Below are 27,009 nucleotides of genomic sequence, written 5' to 3'. Positions count from 1 at the left end.
TTGCAGTTTGTTCATAATACTCAACTTAAGATTAAAGAACTAAATACATCGAAGATGTGGAGGTCTCTCTTTTTTCTGAATGGACCCTTTTTTCTTTACATTTTTTTTAAAAATCAGTTTATTATTATTATTATTAGTTGTAGTAGTAGTAGTAGTAGTAGTAGTATTAGAAGTTGTAGTATTGTTATTATGAATGTTATTATTATTATTATTATTATTATGTTAAAAGTAAATTTCAGTTAATTATTTTTAATGATACATTTTTAATGTTGTGAGGTAGGCGTTAATTTTAAATAATTCAATTACATCTTATGACAAAATTTTAAATCTAAATAAAATTAAATTAAATTAAACGTATTATGTATCTAATGAACACTATTACATTGTAATATTAGACTCAACATTGTTGTATAGTGTAAATCAGTAAAAGTTAAAATTAGTTAGCAATAATTAAACTGAGAGGGGAAAAAAAAAATAATAATAATAATAATAATAATAATTATTATTATTATTATTATTAATAATAATAATAATTTTATTTATATATTAATTTATGTGTAATAATACTACTAATAATAATTACTTACAGTTATATAGGATTTTTCTGAAAACTCAAAGCACTTTACACATTGGGGGGAATCTCCTCATCCACCACCAGTATGCAGCATCCACCTGGATGACACAGGGCACAGCCCCACTTAGCCTCAGTCGGGTTGTAGAGAGCCACCTGCCATGTATATATGTATGCACATAAAGTGCATCCAGAAATTATTCATATCCCTTCACTTTTTCCACATTTATTATGTTACAGATTTATTTATTAATTTATTTGAATGGAAACCGGATCACCCGGAGGAAACCCATGGGTACGCAGGGAGAACGTGCATGCACACAGAAACGCCAACTGGCCCAGCTGAGTGTCGAACCAGAAACCAACAGCACCACCTACTGCGCCACTGCGACGTCCACAGTCTTATTCAAAAATACATTAAATTAATTTATTTCCTCAAAAAAAATTCTACATACAATACCCCATAATGACAATGTGAGAAAAATATTTTTTTGAAATTGTTGCACATTTATTAACAAAAAAAAAAAAAAAAACTTTGGAAAAATCACATGTACTTCAGTATTCACAGCCTTTGCCGTGGAGCTCTAAATTGAGCTCAGCTATATTCTGTTTCCACTGATCATTCTTGGGATGTTTCAGCTGCTTAATTGGAGTTCACCTGTGGGAAATTCAGTGGATTGGACATGATTTGAAAAGGCATACACCTGTCTATATATGGTCCCAGGGTTGTGCATGTCAAAGCACAAACCAAGCATGAAGACAAAGGAATTGTCTGTAGACCTCTGAGACAGGATTGTCTCGAGGCACAAGGCTGGGGAAGGTTACAGAAAAAAAAAAAAATAAATAAATAAATAAATAAATAAAAATCTGCTACTTTAAAAGTTCCATTGAGCAGAGTGGCCTCCATCATCCATAAGTGGAAGATGTTTGGAACCACTAGGACTCTTACACAGTACACCATATTTAGATGTTTTATATTTCTAAAGTTCCTCTGCTTTTCCACAGCAGGGAGACTGACATTGATGATGTTCTGAAGCTCCTTATCTTGTTCTTTAGGACTGATATTTTATTCCATCTCATTTCTTAAGCAAAGATGCACTATACATTTCTGATCTTAGCATTGCTCAGTATACTATATTTAATGGTTGTTGACTTGCTCCTAAATATACCCTCATCATTTGTCTGTTAATTTATTTAAGCATAATTTCCATCCATAATCTATTGACCACCTTCTTTAAAATAAATTAGTTTTCTGTTCTGGTCTCAAGCCTAGGCAAATAACTGGGAAGGACCGATCTGAGGGCTCATATTTATAATGCCATCCTGTACTGTAGATTTTTTGCAAAGTATTTTACAGTATTTTGAAACCACAAAAGTACAAGGCATTAAAATATGTTGATACAAAATATTCAGCCATTTTCATCAAACCTATCACATACAATTTACAAAATACCATGTTGTATTTGAAATACGTAGTTGATACACATAAGTACTGCACATACCTGTATGTAAGTATTGTGGAAAACTTATTTTAACAACTTAATCACTCAGAAATTACTTTAAAATTAAATAAAAATTATTAAATAAAAACAATTACACAAAAAGAGCAAGCATCACAGTGAAATAAACATGAAGCTTTGAAGTTACAATATTTAAACAGGAACTTCTATATATTGTGTTTAATTGACCTTTGATTTGGCAACGCAGTATCGCAGTAGGTAGTGCTGTCACCTCACAGCAAAAAGGTCGCTGGCTCTAGCCTCAGCTGGGTCAGTTGGCGTTTCTGTGTGGAGTTTGCATGTTCTCTCTGCGTTCGCTTGGGTTTGCTCCGCGTGCTCCGGTTTTCCCCACAGTCCAAAGACATGCGGTACAGGTGAATTGGGTCAGCTAAATTGTCCATTTTGTATGTATCTGTGCAAATGAGTGTGAATGGGTTTCCCCATTTTTGCGTAAAACAAATGCTGGATAAGTTGGCGGCGGTTAATTGAGATTGTCAGCGGTTTATTCCGCTGTGGCGACCCCTGATTAATAAAGGGACTAAGCCGAAAAGAAAATGAATGAATAAATGACCTTTGATTTCTAACTTTAAAAACATATTTTACAGTAAAGGTTAAACTTGTTAAACCATGATGACTCCTCATTTGTCTCTCCCTTTTCAGTCATTCCTCATTCCACTAACTTGTCGAAGTGTGACATCAGCCAGCTCAGAGCTGATTTTCACACATTTTGCAGGTTTGAGGCCTTTCCACACTTGTTCTGTGTACGTGTCATATACATTACCTACATACACTTCTCATGAAGGCTGTTTCTTAGTGTAAAAATAACAGCGCAATTAGAAAATTGAAGCTAGGCAATTGCAAAATCACACATAGTTTGCAGGCACATGGAGCGTAAACTTTAACAGGAACGCTTGTAGCACCTCCCTTTAAATGTGGGATCAGAAGGCCATAACCACTGTAGATCTGAAACTATAATGATTCATCATGAAATATTTAAAAAAAATAATTTAAAATGTTACATAAACAAAACAAAACAAAAAAACACTTTTAAAAAATAAAATAGGTATTAATATGGTATAATATTTACCCTAGGTATAAATATGCATACTTAAGGTACCTTTATATAAATAGATAAATTGTGTATAAGTATATATGGACCCATTAGGTTCAGAAGTATACTTTTACCTTTATTTCTGAAAGTGCAGAGAACAGATGTCTGTTTTGTACTGGTTCAAATGTGAACATTTCATGTATTGATACCTCCCTCTAGTGGCCAAACATAACGCTCACAACCACAGTACATTCTAAAAAAGTGTTTTAAAAATCCATTATTTATAGAAAGAAAGAAAGAAAGAAAGAAAGAAAGAAAGAAAGAAAGAAAGAAAGAAAGAAAGAAAGGATGACTAAAGTGGATGAGACAAAAAGAGTCGGTGAGGTAAACATGACTGAAGCTGCCCTGTTTACATTGGGTAATAGGCTGCAATTGAGGGTGTGTGTGTGTGTGTGGGGGGGGGGGGGTATGTTTTCAGAGTTTTAAGGGACATTGAGGGGCTCTCAATGACATTTGGAATATTAAATAAACCGGTTTATTTTCTTGCAACTATTAATGATTGACCATGAAAGACTGCATATAAATATATATATATATATATATATATATATATATATATATATATATATATATATATATATATATATATATATATATATATATATATATATATATATATATATATATATTTTTTTTTTTTTAATTTTATTTTACTATTTAACTTCCATGTGCAAGCCAGTGTACCTAGTTGCATCTAGTTAAATAGAAACTTACAAACTTCTTTTTTAAAGAAACATGTTTTGCTTACAATGTCTGTCTGTGCTCTAGTTAGCTGGTTTCCAACTGATGAATTCATATTTTTGGCACAAACATGCATTCACAATGGTATGAACCGTTATAGGGGTATTTTAATTATTAATGTTAAGATACAGATCAGAGCAAACTATTTCCTAACTGTTAAAGGACAGACCTCCATACATCTTGTTTTATTTTCTTCAGGGGGCGTTAATTAGGGGGGTCAGTCTCCCCCAAACCCTGCTGTAATTCGCACCCTGATCACAAGTAAATTAGATAAATTCCTGTTTTTTGACTTTTTCCGACCATGATTTACTATACAGGCTTCTCTGATCTTTCAATCTAATACTGTATTTTCTTTTAACAATCATGTGCTTTTTTGTCAACATTTGTACAGTTAGTACTGAAACAGTTGAATCCTTTAAGAATGCTGTAAGCATTGTGATTTATTTATTTTATTCCTATTTCCTAATACAGAATTTATACTGTTTCACTGTTGTCTTCATTTAAATTACAGCGTTGTTTTCCTTTAAATTATTTGAACAGATATTTTAACATAGCAATTATTCACACTTGGTGCTTTACGAATAACATTATCATGAAAACCATCAGCAATTTTTCACATATAAAAAAAAAGTTCATGCAAAAGGTTTTGGAGGCTGTAATTTTACATTGTACTTTTTTTTTTCTTGTTTTAACAGCATTAATGACTACATCTATGAAAGAAAATACCCACAATACTCACAACACAATACAAAAAAAAAAAAAAAAAACACTGAAAGCATGGGATATTTTGGTTTTAGTTTTGAAGATAATAAAGCAGATTTAGCCAAATGCCCAAAATAGTAAAATGTATTATTAATTATTGCAAAGGAAAAACAAATGGTTTGGACAACATTAAGGGTTGGACAACACATTTTTAGAGTATGCATGGACATTAGTGTCAGTTGTTGTTGTTGTTGATCTAAATACAACAAAACTACTTTCTGAACGCTTTGAGTTTGTGTAAGGATGATGATACAAAGGTTTTTGAGCAGTGTTGTTTTGCAGTATTGCAGAGTGTGATGTTGCATGGCTACTTTCCTTCTAAAAATCAGAAATGAATGCAATTTTGTATAAATGTATCGACTAAAACAGAAAGTAGTAGATACTTATTACTTAAAAAGCCCCTATTATGGGTTTTTGAAAATGACCATTCATGCAATGTGTAAAGCTCTTTGTGAAGTGAAATATTCAGATGAAATATACAGGAAGTGAAATATCCAAGGTTTAAATCTGAAAGCGCACCATGTTTAAAATTATTGATTCATCTATAAAAGAGTCTACCCATAGTGGTTTGAATGAATTGCTGCGGTAATGAATGTTTAGCCGTGTCCGCGTGACATTGATATAGAACTCAAGCCCCCACCCATTTGTTGCGCGTGCAGACCTGGAAAAAATGTAACCCCCCGGCCCCGCCCACAAACACTGTAGTAAGAAAAAGAGAAAAAAAAAACACTGTAGTGAATCGCGGGTGAATAATTTTGCGAAGATGCTGTGATCTGAAGTGTGAGGGGAAGTTAGTGTTATTTTCCTTACCCAAAGATGAGGCTGTGAAGAGTCAGTGGTTGTTTATTTTAGTTTATTTTTGCAAAAATACTTCAGCATTATAGCCCCAGCCTTGTGCTGTGTTCCCGTCATTTTTCTGCAATTTACATGCTTACAACGGGGGATTCGTCAGCCGTTTGTTAAAGGAAGGATCAGAAAAGACTATTGATGTAGGGGGCTTTGCAGAGCTTGAGAGGAACTTAACAATACACAGTTAATGGACCAGTTTCTTCCGCCATTTCACAAGTGTAAGTGCGATTAAAATGGTTGCCTTCTTGTTTTCTCTAGCTTGCAAATTATGTTTCTAATTGTATTTTGTTACTTGTAACCGTTTATACTATATCTGCTTAATTTTTTATATTCTTATATCGCGTCTAAAACCACGTTGAAAATGCGACACATGCCCACTTTGTTTACAGACTTAAATGCATTTGTAAGCTCGTGATCCACTGCTGTTATACTTACGGTTAAGAATAAAGCAAAATGCTGGTGTTATGCACTCCTTTATTGGAAATGAATCGCTGGACAAATCATATGGGAGTCATTGAGATATTCATTCATTTTCTTTTCGACTTCTATTCTCTTTATTAATCCAGGGTCGCCACAGCGAAATGAACCGCCAAATTATCAAGCACGTTTTTTACGCAGCGGATGCCCGTCCAGCCACAAACCATCACTGGGAAACATCCACACACACTCATTCATATTTATAAACTACAGACAATTTAGCCTACCCAATTCACCTGTACCGCATGTCTTTGAACTTTGGGGGAAACCGGAGCACCCGGAGGAAAACCACGCGAACCCAGGTAAAACATGCAAACTTCACACATAAACACCAACTGACCCAGTCGAGGCTCGAAACAGCAAACTTCTTGCTGTGAGGCGACAGCGCTACCTATTGCGCCACTGCGTCGCCCTTTGCTAGTATAATTAGGTAAAAATAAATGCAAATTATAAGACAATGAAAGTGTTTTGTGACCTTGTATGCATATCAGTCTGTTGTTGGAGACCCTCCAAAACCAAAACATGACGTTTTTTAATGCATAATAGAGGCTCTTTAAATACATTTTTGAGGCTGTACTTGTTTACTTTTGCTCAAGTACAAAAATGTGGTCAGTACTTTAACTTCTTCCAGCAGTGGTGGATTTCAGCATGGGTAATGTATTTGTCCTTCTACTTGAGTAAAGGAAGTGTGTACTTTTGCCATCTCTGTAAATAAACAATTGAAGGGCCCAACACCAAGCCTTATGGCACACTACGAGTGTGCTTCTGATACTAAAATCAAATGATAAAGCATTTGCACAAATAATCAGGAAATTAATTAGGCACTTTGTTACGTTTCCTTTTATTGTAAAGGTGAAATATTGAAAAAGTTTGAATCATGTCAGCGGATCAACAAGGAAGAGAGACAACTACAAAACATCTACGCAAGACTTTGGTAAGAATAATTTCTTATAAAAAAAGGAAGTTATCAGAAAGACTGATAAAACAAAATGAATTACAAACCCAACAAACAAACAAAACAATTCTATTTCATTTAAACAGAACCTACATGTCTTACAGTGGAGAACAAAATCATTACAGATCAATGGGTCCATACAGCAATAATTTCAAACATGATACATATAAAATCCTGGAATAGCTGGTTATATGTGCTTTTAGTTCAGGAAAATGACACACCAAAATATCATCACAGGAGACAACAGTTCCATTACTTGAATTGGCATATGGCCATTATCATTACTCAACAGTATATTTCCCCCACAACAGATCTACAGTAATCTTGTAAAAGTACAACTGGTTTTCATAAATGGCTATATGTTTGGGCGAAGAACATTCTAAAATGAAACATATTACCAGCTCTAAAATTGCAAATTTAAGAAATTTGAGCAAATTTAAGGACAAAATGACAACCCAATGACCATTACATACTAAAGATTTTAAGTTAAATAAGTTGTGATTTTTGAGTGGCCTTCTTTTCTCTTATAGTACACAAATGTTTAATCTGAAAGGGATATGACTGCAAAAAAAAAAAAAAAAAAAAAAAAAAAAAAAAAAAAAAAAACGGCTTCTAACAACTTATATGTTTTTATATTCCCTTTTTTATGTTCTTCCAAAATCTTTAAGACACTATAAAACATATTTAAATGATTATATGTATGAACATGTATGAAAGTCTGATAGGATTAAAATTATAAAACAATATATAAAAATAATAAAGTCAAACTCTGAGGGAAAGTTTAACATAATTTGTTTTAACATGCCTTTTGGTTTGATATCTTCCAGTGCCATGGGGAAAAAAATAAATAAAAAATCATACATTTGAAGCATTATTTTAGGTGTCAAAACAATTGTGGACCACTAAGTAAGCTTCATGAAATTAAATGTCTTTAAATATGTCAGGACTAACAGAATAACAATCTTTAGATGCAAGCAAACTGTGTATGCATTTTAAGTATTGTTTTAAGTTTTACTTTAAAAAATAAATAATAGAACACACAATACTGACACAGTGACAGCATCTAAATTGTAAATAATTGTTCATATTGTGCATATTATATGATTAACTCAGAATCCTTATGTTGAATTCTTGGAATCACTGTTTGATTTGCAACACACCTTTGTGCCAATGTGGTATTGCCTTTTGACTTATTATTATTATTATTATTATTATTATTATTATTATTATTATTATTATTAGTATCATTTTATTTATGTAATAAATTGTGATGTTTGTTCTGTCTGCGGCATTTTTCTTTATATGTTATCTAAGAAAACATGTACAGTGCCCAGCATAATGAGTACCACCCATTTTGAAAATGAATATTTTTATCCATTTCTCAGTGAATATAGGCAGCGTTTAGGTGCATTTAAACAAAACAGATTTATTAAACAGATATATTTATAAAAAAAGTATTTATTTACTGAACGTATAAAGAATTGAAATATAATAAAATTTATTTCAAGCAAAGTATTGCAAAAAAAATAAAACAATTACAACCTACTAAATTTTAACTGAATTAAAATTTGACTAATCTAATGTATATGCACAAATATAAAATTGTAGAGCCTCCTATTAAAAATACTAATTTAAAATATATATTTGTGAGGGATGTACTTATATATGCTGAGCACTGTATATATACACAAAATACATTGTTAAAATTGTTCAAAAGTTTAATGTATCTACGCTAAAAAATCTCCACAAATAACAGTTTTACTTATTTTCTTTTTTTCCCATGTATTTATGAATTTGAATTGCATTCTGGGACCTTGATCTTTTCTCCAGTTACCTTTGATGTTAAACAGTTTGGAAAAGGTGACTTACATTGATATTTTTATTTACATTTTAAAAGATATACAGTATTGGTTGGGTTGGTGTTTTAAATCAGTTGTTCCCAAACCTTTCAGCTCTCGACCCCAATAATAACAATACCAGTGACTCACGACCACAATACACTCTGAGATGGTTATAAATTTACAAACTCGCACACACCAATAGGCCCAAATCTATTCTTCGTTTAACTTTGTTAAATTTCGTTTAATAAATGCCACTCTGAGACCTTCATGTTTAGTTGTTGCCGATATTTAGTTTGAGTGCCGTAAAGGTGTTAGAAATTTTAACCTGGTGCCATAAAATCAATCTGCTGCATCTGACGCTATTGCTTTGTCTTTAATATAAGGTAATCTCCCCAGAGGTCATAATCAGGGCTTGACATTAACATTAATAATTAGCATTATTTACAATAACAACGCTCTAATAGAAGAATAACCACATTTATATATAGTTAACTGGTCATAATATAATGATAATATAACATACTTTAAATCAAGTAAGATTACAAGTAATTTTAGCATGCCAAAGTCAAATTTAAAATATATTTTCCCAACAACAAAATTGTGGCTATTGAAAATGGCGAGTGATAGATAAATTGGAAAACTACTAGCTACAATGGCTGGTGATCAAACAAGTTAATGTCAAGCCCTGGTAGTAATCCTATTGGAAAATGTATTTGCATGTTCATTCATTCATTTTTTTTTTTTTTTTTTTTTCTGGCTTAGTCCTTTTATTAATCTGGGGTCTTTTTATTTTTATTCTTTACATATTATTTCTTATACAATATATTGTTTCAAACTAACAACATTTTTATAGAAGACACAGTTAAACATCAAAAGTCAACAGAGCAAAGATTAGCATTGAATATTAATTGAGCTTTTCTTCTAAAATTAACATTTTTTTCAGGCTCTTGTGTGTAGGTTCAGTAAAAAGTAAAATCATGCAACATAAACAAAGGAGGCTGAGAGAAATGTTCAATTTTGATAGCAATTTTGATGAAAAAACACTATCTCTCTCTCTCTCTCTCTCTCTCTCTCTATATATATATATATATATATATATATATATATATATATATATATATACATATATATATATATATATACATATATATATATATATATATATATATATATATATATATATATATATATATATATATATATATATATATATATATATATATATATATATATATATATATACACACACATATATATATATATATATATATATATATATATATATATATATATATATATATATATATATATATATATATATATATATGTATATGTAATAAATTAGAAGAATATATTTGCATAGGGTTATTTATTTATGCATTTATTTATGCATTTATTTTTTAAATGCTGTCAGTGTACCTATACCATACATTCTAATATCTATCCAAATGTACAAAAAAGAATATATATTTTTTAGTAAATGTATACTATGTGCAAACAAAACCAGGCTCAATATACAGTACACCAATAAAACCCTGGACATATATGGTAATTTTTAATTGCATTCCAAATCTCTTAAATAGGTAGTTTGCATGCATCTAAATGTAGTTCTTCTGATTATTTGATTAGAGAGTGAATGTAAACATCAGGTTTTTTTTTTGTTTTGTTTTGTTTTCTCTGACCTGTTCATGTCTTAAATAAAAAAAGAAAGTAGATAAGTCTTTGAAGTCTTTGACTCTTGTGACCTTGCTTTTGCAAATGTCATTCCTTTTGAGGAAATTATAGTTTCAGAATGTGTGTGTGTGTGTGTTTGTTTGGATCACAGAGTATAAAAGGAGAAATTTGTTTTGCATTTCCTGTCAAAACACATTAATGTTTAATATGCCACGGTCCTGCTTGTGAAAAATCAATCTTCAAAAGTAACTCCCCTCTTCAAAGCTTTTCAAAGGGCTGTTATTCTCAAATATTAATGCATATTAATACATCTGAATTTGTACAGCACATTGCAACTCTAAGCATCTTCCCCCTTCCTTTCCCACCCATTTACAGGCCTGGGTCACTATAAATTCTATAAAATAAAAGTAAAAATAACAGACTAGCTGTTGCAGCTTTCCAACCACCGGACATAGTGCTTTAAATTACTGCAAAACAGTGCGTCATAGTCTGTTCATAATTTAGATTGGGTCGCGTCCATCAAGCCCATGCAGTACAGCCCTAGCAGGGATGGACATTGCAGGCACGAATCTCCTTTCGGTCTTTACAGCTTGTTAGTTGTGCGTTCTTAAATCTCTTCTTGGCCGTCATGAGCCGCTCCTGGATGCCTCCCCCGCATAACTTGGTACAGTCAGTCCATCCAGACCACGACTTCATTTTGCATCCTAAAGGAACAAGTTTAGACAATATAACTGATGTTAGTGGCAGTAAAATGAATCATAATTCTATACAGTTAAATTGATATTGTAGAGATGTTAAGGCTGGATTATATTTCGATTGTCGTGACTCTCGGCGTATGCCTTGCTCATAGTCAGGCATTTAAACTTCTGCATGCTGTTTATGTTGCTCTGCAATGACACTTCCAAAATGCTAGCTGGCAGTAGGTTATGCTATATTCCTCTGTATTGAGTTTCTTCATGTGTGTTTTGTTTCTCCGATCACTACCTTATTGTACAAGTAGCTAAAACTCGATCATTCATAAGCATGCACATGCAAACATGCAACAACTTTAATCATAAGGTAAACACAAAACAAAAATTCCATCTGGAGCTCCTTCATGAGACTTGACAAGTGCTCCAACAATGGATCCATCAGGCTTGTGGCTTCAGCACTGCCCACACTTGTCACAGCTACTAAGCCGACTAATCAGAGCTTGTGCTATGCCTCATTGTAATGTGTAGTTAGATTTTTTTTAAAGCCGCCTTTCCACAGCATACAAAAAATGACAAGCAACAGACTGGAAGTCATTCATTTACAATGGAGAGTAGTCTGGGAGCTGCGTGGAGTTCCAATCATCTCCATATGCGGAAGATCCGATTTGAGCCATGGATCTGTTAAAATATTCGAACTCCGAACAGATTTGATGTTTTCCAGTGTTGTCAAAGCAGGTTCATGCGCACAAGATGAGAAATGCGAGTTTTCTGTTATTTTTGGAATCATAAAAAAATTATTCAAAAAATAATTATATTCATAATTAAGTAATAAAAAAATATTATTATGTGTCTCCACATTAAATCCAAAACTTTTAGCAGTCTATGATGAATTTATAGTATTATTCAATCATTCATTTATTCAACCATGGTGAACGCACAGAGAATAAAAAGCTCTTGCTTTTGCACACCTTTATTTTGAAAACCACAGAGAGAATCAGCTTCCCATGGTGCATGACAAAACAGAATATTCTGTGCGACTACCACAAGGGGTCATATTCCGACAGTCGTGTTAGAAGTCTAGGGCTATGCGACCGCACGGAGGCTGCGCCAAACCATACGTGTGTGCTTGACACAGAAGTATGAATCAGACTTTACTCTATATAAAAGATAATGTATAGAATATTTATTTGGTTGCTCTTGCAGAATAAAGCCCAACAGGATTATCAGATGTTAAATAAAGCCTTATGAACATGGGACAAATTTTGCAATTATTATCATTCTGTTTTTTTCATTGGTGGTGAGCAGATTAAACATGCAGATTTTCTAATGGATGTCTGCTCCAGGATGGAGTAACACATAAAATGTTTTATGTCTTTATAAATAATAATAAAGTTAAATGTTTAAGAGCCTAGACTGTATATAATAACGAATATTATATAATAAAGAAATTAAGATAAAGACTCTGCGGGATTTGTTTTACCACTTCTCTTCACAAACTAACCTTAAGGCGACGGTGAAGCTGAATATTAAAAGAAAAGCCTAATGCCAACATTAGCCTGTATACTCTGTCTACATTATACATTTATGGTTTAATTCATATTTTTTATACTTTAATAACTCTTTACTCACCAAGATTAGGCTATGTGTTTTAGTGGAGGAACATTTTTTAATCTACTGTAAATGGCGTTTTGCGCAGTCCTGTGCTCAGGATGGTGTTTCCAGCAGCACTGAACACCTTTCACTGCTGCTGCTACAGGCCAAGAAACAAAGATCTGATCTGGCTAATTTTGCCAGTTTTGGGTAGAATAATGTTTTCAACCTCTATCAGCCAGGAACATCCATTACATTTTCCATGATAGTAGTTTCAGTGTAGCGAGTGACCTCGTCATCTTCCCTGTAAGCTTGCTGTACATACATTGCCCTCCACCCCAATACGCAGTGTATGAGTGATCGCCGAAATACCTTGGCGGATAGAATGACCGTTCTTTCTAAACTAGCGGCTGGCCTGACCGCAGTCAAAATTTGCTCTTTTTGACTTCTCCGTCATCATTTGTTTCACCTGTGCATGGATGGATTTTAATGTTGTAACAAACAATTTGATTAGCCTTTCTCAGGCTAATCGAAATGCATCACATGACTCTTCATTTACTGTGCAAACCAAGCCCGACCCGACCTCCTCTAAAATGATAGAAATTAAACACAAACCCACCCGAACCAATCAAGTTCGGGCAAAGATCTTCAGCTCTAATATATATGCTAATTTAAATAGTTTATTAATCATTTACTTACTCATTCGGAATGATCTTGAAAAAACACCAGCTATGCATAAATAACTATTTTATAAATAATGTAACAAATAATGTAATTCTTAACTTAGTAGTAAAAAAAATTACCATTAACAAAGTATAAAAATTTTGTCATTAAGCAGAATATACATGAGCTTTTAAGTCAAGAATACAACTATTGTAGCTGCAGTTATAATCTGCTTACTAATGTCTGTTAATGTAAAGTTAATGCTTGACAAATGATTAATGAACTATTTGCTAATGCTTAATAAATGATTCATAGTGTGCAGTTGGTATAAAGTGTTAAAAAAGGTTTATTGAGGTACAATTTGTTAACTTTTGTGTCAGCAAAGTGAGCTCCGCACATTAAATTCAATAAACCAGTTAATCAAATAAGACTGTTGCTATGATTGTGCATTTCTGTTAATCATGTATGTGTAATGGTTAGTTTTTGGTCAGAGAAACCCTTTAAAAGAAAAGATTTTAACCTGCAAGCTCATCTGCAGTTTCTTCTCCTGCCTGTTTGTTCCTCCTCTTCTTGCGGTCTTCTTTGCGTCTCTTCCTCTCATCGTTGTTTCCAGCCCCTTGATTACACTTCTTTATCTTGCACGTTTTTCTTTGTGTGACCTCAGGGCATGGATCTCCTCCAAACTGAGGCTCCAGAGTGATCATGCGTGTACGGAGCAAGTGACCCTTTCCACAGGACTTGCTGCACTCGGACCATTCAGACCACTCTGACATTATACAGTCCATTGCTAGAGAGAGAAAGACAGAGAAGAAAAAATACTTTGTTTTATACAGAAAAGAGACTTTATTAAAGTAGATAAATATAACAACATATCATAGGTGTCATAGGCATCTCATGGTGCAGTGGGTATAGCACGATCGCCTCACAGCAAAAAATTCGCTGGTCGCTGGTTCGAGTCCCGACTGGGTCAGTTGGCATTTCTGTGTGGAGTTTGCATGTTCTCCCCAAAGCCCAAAGCCCAAAGACATGCACTATATGTAAGTTGAATAAGCTAAATTGGCCATAGTGTCATTCATTCATTCATTCATTTTCTTGTCGGCTTAGTCCCTTTATTAATCCAGGGTCGCCTCAGCGGAATGAACCGCCAACTTATCCAGCAAGTTTTTACGCAGCGGATGCCCTTCCAGCCGCAACCCATCTCTGGGAAATGGCTATAGTGTATGTATGTGAATGCAAGAGAGTATGGGTGTTTCCCAGTGTTGGGTTGAAGCTGGAAGGGCTTCAATCAATCAATCAACCAATCAATCCATCAATCAATCAATTTGTTTGTGTATATGCATGTATTCATGCATGCATGTATATTGAGTATTTTGTTTATGGCGTGCTGTTAGTAAATTTTTCTAACGTTTTGTCGGTTTTTTATTTATATACATTGATTATTTGTACACATTTTTATTTGTGTTGATGAATAAAAGTCATAGAGGATGGAAACGACATGAAAGTGAGTAATTAATAACATAATTTTCCTTCTTAAGTTATTTGTGAAATCCTAAAATATCCCTAAAATCCTAGGCTAAAATCTGTGGTCTATGATTGTTGGTTTGACATGTTCACAGACAGCAGCTAAGTCCCCGTCAGATTTTTTCTCTGATGAAGTTCTAGCAGTGTCAGATGATTTCAGACACTTTCCTGCAGTGTGACAACAGCTGCGATGAGCATCAATCCAAGAACCAATAGGAGCTCTCAATTTGATGACGCAATCCATTCGACAATTCAAATGGCTCGGGGGAAATGTCAAAAATGTTTTCTTTTTTCTTCCTAGTTTTCTTGTTGAGGCGAGCTATGTGCAACGTTATAGATTGTTTACGTTCGCTGTAAGAAATTTAGTATGTGGGATAGTGAAAGTGTCAAGTAGGATGATGTCAAACTCTAGACTTGCAATTAGTTCAAAATGCAGCTATTAGTCTCCTGACAGGAACCCATTAGCAAGAACATATGTGTGAAAACCCAGCTAATGTTGTTTTGTCTGTGCTTTTTTTTTATTTTTTTTTAACATAAAACCTATATAAACAATGTAAAAATATTCTGTGTAAACACAACTTTACTGTTTTTATTATTGACTGAGTTAGGTCATTTCCACAATTTGTTTCATTTCAGAGTCTCAGACTTATTTGAGAAAATCATCCTTTTGAGAAAATCCAATTAGAAGAAAGCTTATGTTTAACTGAACCATGATTATTGTCACTATGTGCTACAAAACAAAATCTAGATCAAAATATCAAAGCCTTGATAATTAATCTATAATTTATTATAAACAGAAATAGCATATTTTTGTCTGTTTCGTATGACTATACAGCTTTGACACTCTTTTTCTCAGAAATAGATTATGCGACTTTAGCCAGGGTTTCAAACAGATGGTCACATATACTTACAGTTCTCACACTGGGCTGTTGCGAGTTTCCCAAACAACGCTGTAACTCGGGACTGAACTATCATGGTACGATGCATCATTTCGGAAAAGAACGATGTAATGGAGAGTGTTTCTTAAAACCCATAGTTTCTCTGTAGCAGATTCATTGTTTGAACCATGTTAGTTATAATGCTCAAAATGATGCTCTAAACGGGGTGGAGTAACAACTTCTTTAGAGAAGAACCCCATACTTTTTTTTGTGCAAATAACATTGTTTTACACACACAGGCATTAAAAAAATAATCAATATTAAAATAAAAATCAATATTAGTTTTAGTAAAAACATGCACTTGAATTCCATATTATTTGAAATGTAAATGGGATATAAAGAGCAAATGTTTCCTTTACAAATATTATTGAGAACATTACATATTCTATTCTAAAACATAAAATCACTTACAGCTACCACATATTCTAATCTTATATACTGTATAAATCATTTAAATAAAAAAATAAATAAATAAATAAATAAATAGGCTGTTTATTAAGAAATTAAATTAAATTTTTAATTTTATGAGGAAATTAAAAAAATCATACATTTATAATAATAATAATAATAATAATAATAATATAAAAAATATTAATGATGATGACGATTATTATTACTATTCATTCATTCATTTTCTTTTCGGCTTAGTCCCTTTATTAATCCGGGGTCGCCACAGCGAAATGAACCGCCATATTATCCAGCACATGTTTAACGCAGCGAATGCACTTCTAGCTGCAACCCATCTCTGGGAAACATCCATACACACTCATTCACACTCATACACTGCGGACAATTTAGCTTACCCAATTCACATGTACCGCATGTCTTTGGACTGTGCGAGAAACCAGAGCACCCAAAGGAAACCCCGGCGACAGCACTACTTACTTATTTACTTACTGTGTCACTGTATCACCCCATTTTATTATTATTATTATTAAAAATTATATATATATATATATATATGCAAAAGTTTACTTTTAGAATTTGACACATGCGAACCACGGCAAAAATGTTCTAACCAACAAGGAATTGATGGAAATGGGGATTGGGCTTTCAATGTTATTGCTCTACAGGGACCACCAAGTGATTATTTAAACAATAAGTAAAGTAAGCTGACTAACTAACTAACTAACTAACTAACTAAGTGACTAAGTGATTACTTAACCAATAAGTGAGGTAAGCTAACTAACTAACTAACTAACTAACTAACTAACTAATAACACTGATCATAAGGCTTTAACATGACATGTAAAACATATGAAGAAGTCTAAAAACTTAGGAGGCCTTAGGAAGCTTTTCACTGTGTGGCTTTAATGTTGTATGTGTATGCAAAATAAACTCACGACATTCTGGCAACATGCATTTCTCCATCTGCTCCAGATCCTCATTGCATTCTCCCAACTCCACTGCTGATTTAAGCATCCGCTGACGTACCCGTGTGCCTTTACCACACGTTACACTGCAATCACTCCAGTCTGACCACGGGGACAGTAAACACGGGATTGTATCTGTAAAATAATTAAGCAAATAAATCAAAATGATATATGTAATACAAAATATTAATAAAATGTGTACACATAAATGTGGGTTTGTATTCTGTATTTTATACTAATGTGAGCATCTATTGTGTGATTACTAGTATTATGAATGCTTATGTGTGTTGTATATTTATTTAGAAACCTGTATGCTGTTTTCATTCTTATGTAGTTATGCTATTTCTGCAAGGATATTTTGTGAGTTATAGATTTGAATATGTTGAAGTTTTTTATTTCAATATGTGGTATGTTTGTATGTAAAATGCAAATGTGGACAGTTTAAGGTGGCCATGTGCATGAATATGTTAATGGCCACATAAACATTCACTGACATGTAATGTGTGGGAATCTATTAATGTTTTATGAATATGGTAAACTGGCTGCAGTCATGGATTTGCATATTTTAATGTGGGAATGGGCATGTGAGTGCACTTACGGCATTCTGGCATCATACACTTCTCCACTTCCACCACTTCAGCCCCACAAATGGAGCCATCAGATGGAGGCATTTTCACCATTCGCTCTCGTCTTTTCATGCCAAGCCCACAGGTGGCGCTGCATGCATCCCATTCACCCCATTCTGTAACCAGACAGCTGCTCGGAGCTGCACCAGCAGAAACATACACATACATCAGTGTGGGAGGAACTATAATCAGTTCTCTTTGTTTCAAAACAAATTAGCCGCATATTAAACTGAGCAACGAGGGTTTAGCTGATTAGTTTAATACAGTAAGATGCTGCAACAGTTTAAATGACTTCCTTAGTCAGATTTAGAGGGTAACTAGTTCCATGCAACTTTAATTTGCCACAGTTACTGATAATTTACAATTAAATAAGTTACTTTTTTTAATAAAAAGGGAGGTACAGTGGGATATATAAAAAAAAAAAACTTTGATATATTAAATATTATTAAATTATTGCTTTGCAGAAATGATGTTCACGATGCTTGTTTTATAAGAAGTGAAGGGTTCAGATGCAAAAGCCGTTAAAGCGCCACTTCCACCAAAAATGAGCTAATGACATTGAGTGAATGCTTTAGGCATGTAGTACGCAGCGTCAGCGCATTCAGAAATAGTAGTTTGTTTGGAAAACTCTCTAAACGCCACTTGCCTTTGACAGCAAAAGCCGCTTTATCCCAAGAACCAATCAGAAGATGCAAACTGAATCATATGTTCTCAATGTATTAGTGCACTGATTCGCTGGCTTTATGAGGAGGCTGTTTTATTCTGCTTCCAATTTAAAAGACAAAGATTGATGAACTGCATGAGCCTGTCCGACTGTCAGTGAATGGCAAATGAAAACGTCCCTTACCTAAAAACTCTCAGCATTATAAGAATAAGAAAACACACTGTACAGTGGGAAGTGTAGCATGCATTCATAACGTTTGTTTGTGCAGCGGCGCTACTCTGAATAAGTCCAATTTACTATAGCTACATTAAACAGCAACTCCATTTCACTAAAGATGAAGTTAAGATACTGTTCTTTTATCCCACATGGATGCTATAAGAATAAACAATACATGAAAAAGAGACCAGGACCAAGAACTTGAGCATAGTGAGGATAAATAAATGACAGCTTCTGAGAGACATCCTCACTTTTTTTGCACATTAGGCACAACTTGTGTTTGATTTGCTGATGCAAGCTATGTTTAAAAGATACATATAATGTATAAAACTATACATTATGTATATTACATCAATAAATTTTATATATTTTTTTTAGGAATGGGCAATGCAAAGCTATTAATGTTTCACTGTTTTTACACAACATTATTTGAATCTAACAAGCTTGTTTACATTGCTCTACTCACATTAAATCTAAATATCGAATATCAAAAATGACAACAGAATGTTATGATTTAATTAATGTCAATTTTAATGTTATTAATGTACTTGACAGATTTCATTCATCCATTTTCCTTTTGCTTAGTCCCTGGTTTATCAGGGGTTATTACAGTGGAATGAACCACACTTACTTGACATATATATATTTTGAATTCCAGGTGGTTTGTGTATGTGTTATATGTTCGGTAAAATAATTTCTAATTGCATCTTTAGTGATTTTTCAACTAATTACAATGTCTTGTCTCAATAGGTATAGAGATTTTCACACACACACACACACACACACACACACACACACACACACACACACACACACACACACACACACACACACACACACACACACGCACACACACACACACGCACACACACACACACACACACACACACACACACACACACACACACACACACACAAGGATTTAGCTGGTTTTGGCGCAAAAGAAAATTTACTTTAGTTAAAATGCAAAGAATTGTCTACAGTGACATTTTTGAAAAGAAAAAGAAGCTATTTTATTTACTAGCTAAAAACCATATCATTACCTATAAAATAAGGCTTCTGAATCTAATCAGAGGAGCCTGATAGCAATGTTTTGCATTTGAACTCTTCAAGTGTTTACTGACATTTTTTTTTTTTTTTTTTGTTAAGCTATTGACCTTTATCATGTATTGATTTTAAATGTATTTAGCCACAGGAATGCTTGAGAGCACGGCTCATCTAATATTGCCATAGCTTTGCTTCAATGTTAAATTATTATAATATTTTGATCTTACATCTGATCGTAATTAATGTTGAGTAGGACTGTATTAACAATACCTGGTTTAAATGTTTGATTTAAGTCATTAGAGATGAAGAAAAAGTATCAAATATGATGTATAACTTAATCTTGTTTTAATTTTAAATCTGTATTAGCCACTAAAAACAAACAAACAAACAAACAAACAAACAAACAAAAAACAAGAAAGCAAGGGGAAATCTGAAATGTACAACTTTTACATTCTGAAAATGTAGCCATTTCTGGAGAGCGCCAAATACATACCAAAAGGTAAGTTTTTTTTGCAGTTTCTGTTTTCGCTAATCCCCCAGAGGCCACTGTGTAAGCTTTTTTCTGATCTCAAGTTTCTCTCCATTCCTGTTCATCTTGCATGAATCCACCAGAGGCCGCTGTCGACTGACTGACTAACTGATCGACCGACCAATCTTCCCACCACCTCCTTCCCTAAACCTAACCAAGATGTTTACTATTTGTGGTATAATTTTAAATTTAAAACTGTCCATACCGCTAATATTGTCAACAATACATTGCGCGTTGTACGAGAATTTGATTAGAATTTGATTAGAACCACATGGAGGAAAATTTAATCTAACCGTCAAGTATAGAGGCTTTGAAGATGTTTGAATGATGGTTAATCAAGATCTAGTCCACTTGAACATATTTAAATCACATTTTCTATGTTATATTTTATCTACAACAACAATGCTGAACTTATATAGAGACATGTTTGAACATTAAAGTCTGAATGCATAATTACCCAATAACCTGAGGACATTTCTCTGCATAAAAGACTCAAGAATGGCAGGTTATCCTGCTGCTGGTTCTCCAGTAAGGTAGGAAATTAAATATGAAAGAAATGTGGATGATGTGTGTATGATTGTAAGAGCTCATAACTAAGTAATGTAACGATCTGGTAACAAGGAAGTTGTATGCCCCAAAGCTTGCAAACTCTTCTTTTACACATTCAAATACATATACTTTTTCTTCTCAAAAAGTACATACTTTTAGTGTGTAGTTTAAGAATGTGAATTGTGATGCAGCAACTGTATTTTCAAAAAGCACCAATTGACCAGCATTAATTTAAGGTTTACAACAATCATTAGAAATGTGGAAATATTATCAAAATGTAACCACATATAATCAGCCAAGTTACTTCAATGAAAACATTTTAATGGTTCACTCATGTTAAATAGGGTAATCTGTAAATTATGACATTTTTAAGTAACCTTCCCAATACTATCCTTAAATTTGATGGCAATTATTGTATAAAGTACATTGAATAGTTACACGATTTCATGAGAACCTTAATGTGTTCTTGTTACATGTTCCATTAACTTGCTATAGTAATTAGACTTAAATTTGTATAATTTCATGTAATTAACCCTAAATCCACATTCTAACCCTAATCATAAAGTGAATACATGTAATTAATTCCTCATCTATTAATTAATAGTTACACTTTTCAATAACAGCTCATTCGCTGATGTTAGTTAATGTATTTACTAACATGAATTAAGAATAAACAATGCCTCATTACTCACCAGCCACTTTATTTATCCAACTGCTTGTTAACGCAATTTTCTAATCAATCAATCACATTGCAGCAGCTCAATGCATTTAGGCATGTAGACATGCCATGGTTCTTGGTGCCAGACAGGCTGGTCTGAGTATTTCAGAAACTGCTGATCTACTGGGATTTTCTCGCACAACCCTCTCTAGGGTTTACAGAGGTCCGAAATGGTCCGAAAGATTGAGATCATTCATTGAGCGAAAGATCTGTGGGCACAAATGCTTTTGTTGATGCCAGAGGTCAGACTGGTTCGAGCTGAAAGTCGTCAGTATCTCAAACTACCCCTCATTACAACCAAAGTATGCAGGAAGAGCATCTCTAAATGCACAACACATGGAACCTTGATGCAGATGGGCTACAGCAGCAGAAGACCACACCGGGTGCCACTCCTGTCAGCTAAGAACTGAAAATTGAGGCTACAGTTTGAACAGGCTCACCAAAATTGAACAACAGATTGAAAAAATGTTGCCTGGTCTGATGAGTCTTGATTTGTGCTGCGACATTCGGATGGTAGGGTCAGCATTTGGCATCGACAACATGAAAGCATGGATCCATCTTGCCTTTTATCATTGGTTCAGGCTGAGGGGTGGTTGTATAATGGTGTGGGGGATATTTTCTTGACACACTTTGAGCCCGTTAGTACTAATTGAGCATTTTGTCAACCCCACAGCCTACCTGTGTATTGTTGCTGACCATATCCATCTCTTTATGACTACAGTGTACCTATCCTCTGGTGTCTACTTCCAGCAGTATAACGCGCCATGTCATAAAGCTTGAATAATCTTAGACTGGTTACTTGAACATGACAATGAGTTCACTGTACTCAAATGGCCTACACAGTCACTACAACTTAATCCAATAAAGCACCTTTGGGATGTGTTGGATCAGGACATTCGCATCATGGATGTGCAGTCAACAAATCTGCAGCAACTGCGTGATGTTATCGTGTCAATATTGACCAAAATCTTGGAGGAATATTTTTGGTACATTGTTAAATCTATGCCACGTAGGATTAAGGCAGTTCTGATGGCAAAATGGGGTCCAACCAGGTACTAGTATGGTGTACCTAATAAAGTGACCGATGAGTGTATGTTCATTAGTTTATTAATACATTGTTAAAATCTAAAGTTGTGTTTGTTAACTTTAGTTAACAAGAAATAAGATGAACAGGTATTGTAATAGATCTATTGTTTATTGCCTTGTTAATATATTTAAATAAAATGTTATAAATAAACATTTAATTGACATTTATTAAACAATATTAGGGAACACTATGTTATGTCACAACTAATGATATTACCAAACAATTAACAAAAAAATATTAGCTACATATTAGGTAGTATTAGATGGATTCAGGTTTGGATTGGAATTAGGGGATGTAGAATAAAGAAATAAAGTTACCCCTTGTAAAGTGTTTAGAAATCATGAAACTGAGTGACATTTCTGATTAAATCTAATGAATCAATAAAATGACATAAGGAAATCTCTGTATACAGCAGTAAATATATAAACCAAGCAATTTTTTATCTGTATTTTTATTTATTTATTTATTTATTTATTTATTTATTTATTTATTTATTTATTTATTTATTTTTGGTGGTTTTAGGGGGTGTTGATGGTATATAAAGAGTAAAGAATACTCACAACATTCCTCATTTACAGTGCAGGGTTCTGTCTCTTCAGTGGGGTGAGTGCAAGCAAAGCCATCATCAGGAAATTGCTTTACATATCGCTCTCTTGAACGCAAGCCTGAGCCACACGAAACACTGCATGGGGACCACGTGATCCATTCTGACATCATGCATGTGGAAGAATCTGTAAAAATCAAGGGCCAGTTTTTTATTCATATCTTTGTTTACCAAGCCCCTCGACACACATATTCAACCTCCTGCTCTGCCTAATAAATAAATGAATGAATGAATGAAGGAATAAATGAATGAATAATCAATCAATCAATCAATAAAATGTAACAGTAGGTTTAGGTGAATCTGTGCCTGAAAAAGTGACAAAGTGAATTACACATTGGTTTACAACTTTAATAGAACAAAATTCTAGCATCTAGCACAAAATATATTACCACCTTAAATTTTTCAAAGCATGAAATGTGGAAATTATAATGTTTTCTTAAATTAATCTATTTTTTTTCATAACTTGTTGTAACATAAACATTAAAATGGCCCAATCTTATCTAAAGTTAATGTAGAACATCAATCAATTAGAAATAAAGTACATCCATAAGCTTTTAATCGCAGAATAAAGCTTGACAGGATTATCAGCTGTTGAATGAGACTGAAGGCCTTTATTCTGCAAAGAATAAATAAATAAATAAAATAAAAATACAATGGGTTTATCATGCATCATTCTGAGGCATAGTAGTTTATTAATTATTTAGTTAAATGTATTGTTGAAAGAAATTAAAACAGCTGAACAGCGCTCACTCACCTGTGTGTTATTACAAGATGCCACCAAAAAATTAAAACATAATCCATGTCATAAAACATGGTGTCATAAACAATGTCATAAATCAGTAGTCATAAACCATAGATAAATATATACGTGGATATATGTACATGGATCTTAAAGTATTCTCTGACAATCAAGATGATTCGAAGTTCCTGGATGAGCTAATGTTAATCAATAGTTGCTATCTCGAAATAACATAACTTGGAATGTTGTGACTGACCAGTTAGAATAGAGTGTTACAGACAGAAGGACACTGTCCATACACTTTTTTTGTTTATTATTATTAGTTATGAATTATATTATTACCATTATTATTATTATTATTATTATTATTATTATTATTATTATTAATATTATTATTATTATTTATTTATTTATGTATTTATTTATTTATTTATTTATTGTTATTTCGCTTGAATGCTTACAGTTTCTCAAATTTTACAACAGCTTGCTTAACATGTACATACTAAATACTTTGTTTACTTTATTAGTCACTTCTTATATCCTACTTTACACATAAATGCTTTCACATCTTGTGCTTTACTTTTTGTTTTAATACCAATGAGCAATGTTCTTTATTGATTTCCCCACTGACACTACAAACTCTATCGAAGTCACTTTGACCTTTTAATGTCTCTGAGTAGAAATCAATTTCAGTGCCTGTAGAGAAGTGAGATTTAGTCTCACCAGTAATGATGTAAGATTATGTCATGTGATAAAAATGTCCAGTTATCATTGCTTTAGGACATAAAAAAAAAAAAAAAAATAAATAAATAAAAAGTTCTGTACACTGCAGAGTGCCCCAAGATGTCTGATCAATAAAACTCATGGAGAGCATAAAAACAGTGGGTAAAGGTTAGCCAACTGTTAAATTATAAGTTGTCATGGTATGACCTCAAACCAGGTATGAAGAAAAAGCAAAAGTTTATAATGATAGGGACTTCATAAAGTAGCATTTTGGGATGATAGACCACATCCTTTTCATTTAAAGGGCACCTAGTTTACCCTCTTTTTAAAATGTAATATGAATCTCATGAATTTAATAAGAATTTAATAAGAGCTTTGTGTATGGCAACAGACAGGCAGACAGAAAGAGAGAAGCAACTTGAGTGAGAGGACCAGTATTCAACCATGCATGTACGACCCAGACTTGGACAAAGACCAAACAGAGACTACTGTTGAGGATTCAATATTCCTAATGTGCCAGAATATGTCAGAGTGGTAGTTACAAAATCATTTGTGTCTTTGTATAGTTTTACAGCCGCTAAATAACGATGCATCTGTATAGGGATGCAACGATTAACCGGTTTTACTATTGACAGCGTTTTATTTCGTCACGGTTAACTAATCATAAAGGCTTCTCAACTCCATGTTTCTGCACGAATCAAAACTGCAGCAACTAAACAAAGTTATGACAACTGTGTGTTAGTTTAAAGTTCAGAGTTTGTAAATGGAGACAAATAACCACGCACACTGGATTAACTTTGACTGAAGCTATAACCAAAGCGCTGTTTTGGGCTCAAGCATGGTTCACTTGGCCGGCCCTGGCCAGGTTGGAAGAGGTGGGCTTGAGCGTGGTTTACTTGGGCTTTGGCGCGGTATGCTTGTAGTGTGAGCGCAAAAGGCGCCAAAGCCCGAATCTGAAAGCGAGACGTGACTTTTAAGGGACTTTCATATGGATTTATTAATCATTCTTACTGTTCAGTGAACGCAAACTGCCGTAGTTTATTAAAGGCGCAAACCCCTCACTGCACGACAACTGTGCACCTTCAGCAAACCTCCTCATTCCTGCAGCACGAGGGCTTTATGATTGTTTATGAGCGACAAAAGTACCAGATTCGTCGAAATATCTGACTGCGTGTCACCGCATCCCTAAGGACTGTTTGGCGAAATAAATGCATGTCACTGCATATCAAACGACTGAAATTATATAACTAGAGAAATCTCCACTGTGCTGCTGAGTAAGAGCGCTTCTTACTGAACAGCACAGCAGCGATGACGTATGCGTGCCGGGGCCCGATTGTGGTGTGAGTGCGGGCCGTCGGGGGAGACAGGAGGGGGGACAAGCATGCTTTGGCCCGGTTCGGGGCAACTGTACCTAGTGTGAGTACGGCCCCAGTTGAGATGAAGGAGAGCTTCTGTGACCGCGGGTAATGCAATCGGCTGAAGTTTAACCTTCCTGTCATGTTAGGGTCAAATCTGACAGATTTATAAATCACTTATAAATATTGTGTTTTACATCTGATTGCCTTAAGACCTTATGATATCCTCCACACTGTGCATTTGAACATATAAAAGTGATGATTATCTCTTTCATTGAATTGAGTGTTTTAATCAACCTTGTTACACCTGTGGTGTTCCCAGTCAAAAATGACCGCCATTGAAAATGAATGGATATCCAAGCAATATTCATCAGACAGAAAACATCCCCATACACACTACCCCAACTCACTCACTCACTCACTCACTTCAGACTGAACACTGTCTTTTGCAAGTAGACATCTCCTTTATGCGCTTATGTGCTGATTCTCCAGCCTGATTTCACAAGGAAACAACTATTTATGTTTTGTCAGTTTAGTGGCTAATTAAAATGTGTTCAGTCATACAAAAATGTATGATTTTTAAAAGGAAGCGTGGCACCCAACCCCACCCTTAAACCCAATTGTCCTTGGGGATAAGCAAATTGTACAAAACTGTATGAATGAGATCATACAAATTCATACAAATTAGCTACTAAACCAATAAGTCATGAATTGCCATGAAAGTGTTGGATCCTCCAACGTGAATCAACTGCCTGATAAAACAGTGTTTTCAGATTTTTCAAATCTTCACAGACTAGGTGTCTGTTATGTGAACCCATCTGTGTGTCTTTCTTTCTTTCTTTCTTTCTTTCTTTCTTTCTTTCTTTCTTTCTTTCTTTCTTTCTTTCTTTCTTTC

The 27,009-nt window shown here is 33.8% G+C and overlaps 1 protein-coding gene across 1 annotated transcript in view; it reads right to left on the bottom strand.

Moving 5' to 3' along the window:
• Positions 1-10,471: 10,471 nt before the first annotated feature.
• spon1a (spondin 1a) overlaps positions 10,472-27,009 on the bottom strand; it is a 316,187-nt gene continuing 299,649 nt past the window's right edge. The window contains 5 exon segments of the mRNA NM_131515.1: positions 10,472-11,184; positions 13,946-14,212; positions 17,228-17,392; positions 17,856-18,023; positions 23,254-23,424. Coding sequence (NP_571590.1) covers positions 11,021-11,184; positions 13,946-14,212; positions 17,228-17,392; positions 17,856-18,023; positions 23,254-23,424 — 935 coding nt within the window. The 3' untranslated portion in view covers positions 10,472-11,020.

Source organism: Danio rerio, chromosome 18 (assembly GCF_049306965.1).
Source record: "Danio rerio strain Tuebingen ecotype United States chromosome 18, GRCz12tu, whole genome shotgun sequence".
Classification (NCBI taxonomy): Eukaryota; Metazoa; Chordata; class Actinopteri; order Cypriniformes; family Danionidae; genus Danio; species Danio rerio.
The sequence above is the reverse complement of the archived record's forward strand: the minus strand, read 5'-3'. Positions and strand labels throughout refer to the sequence as shown.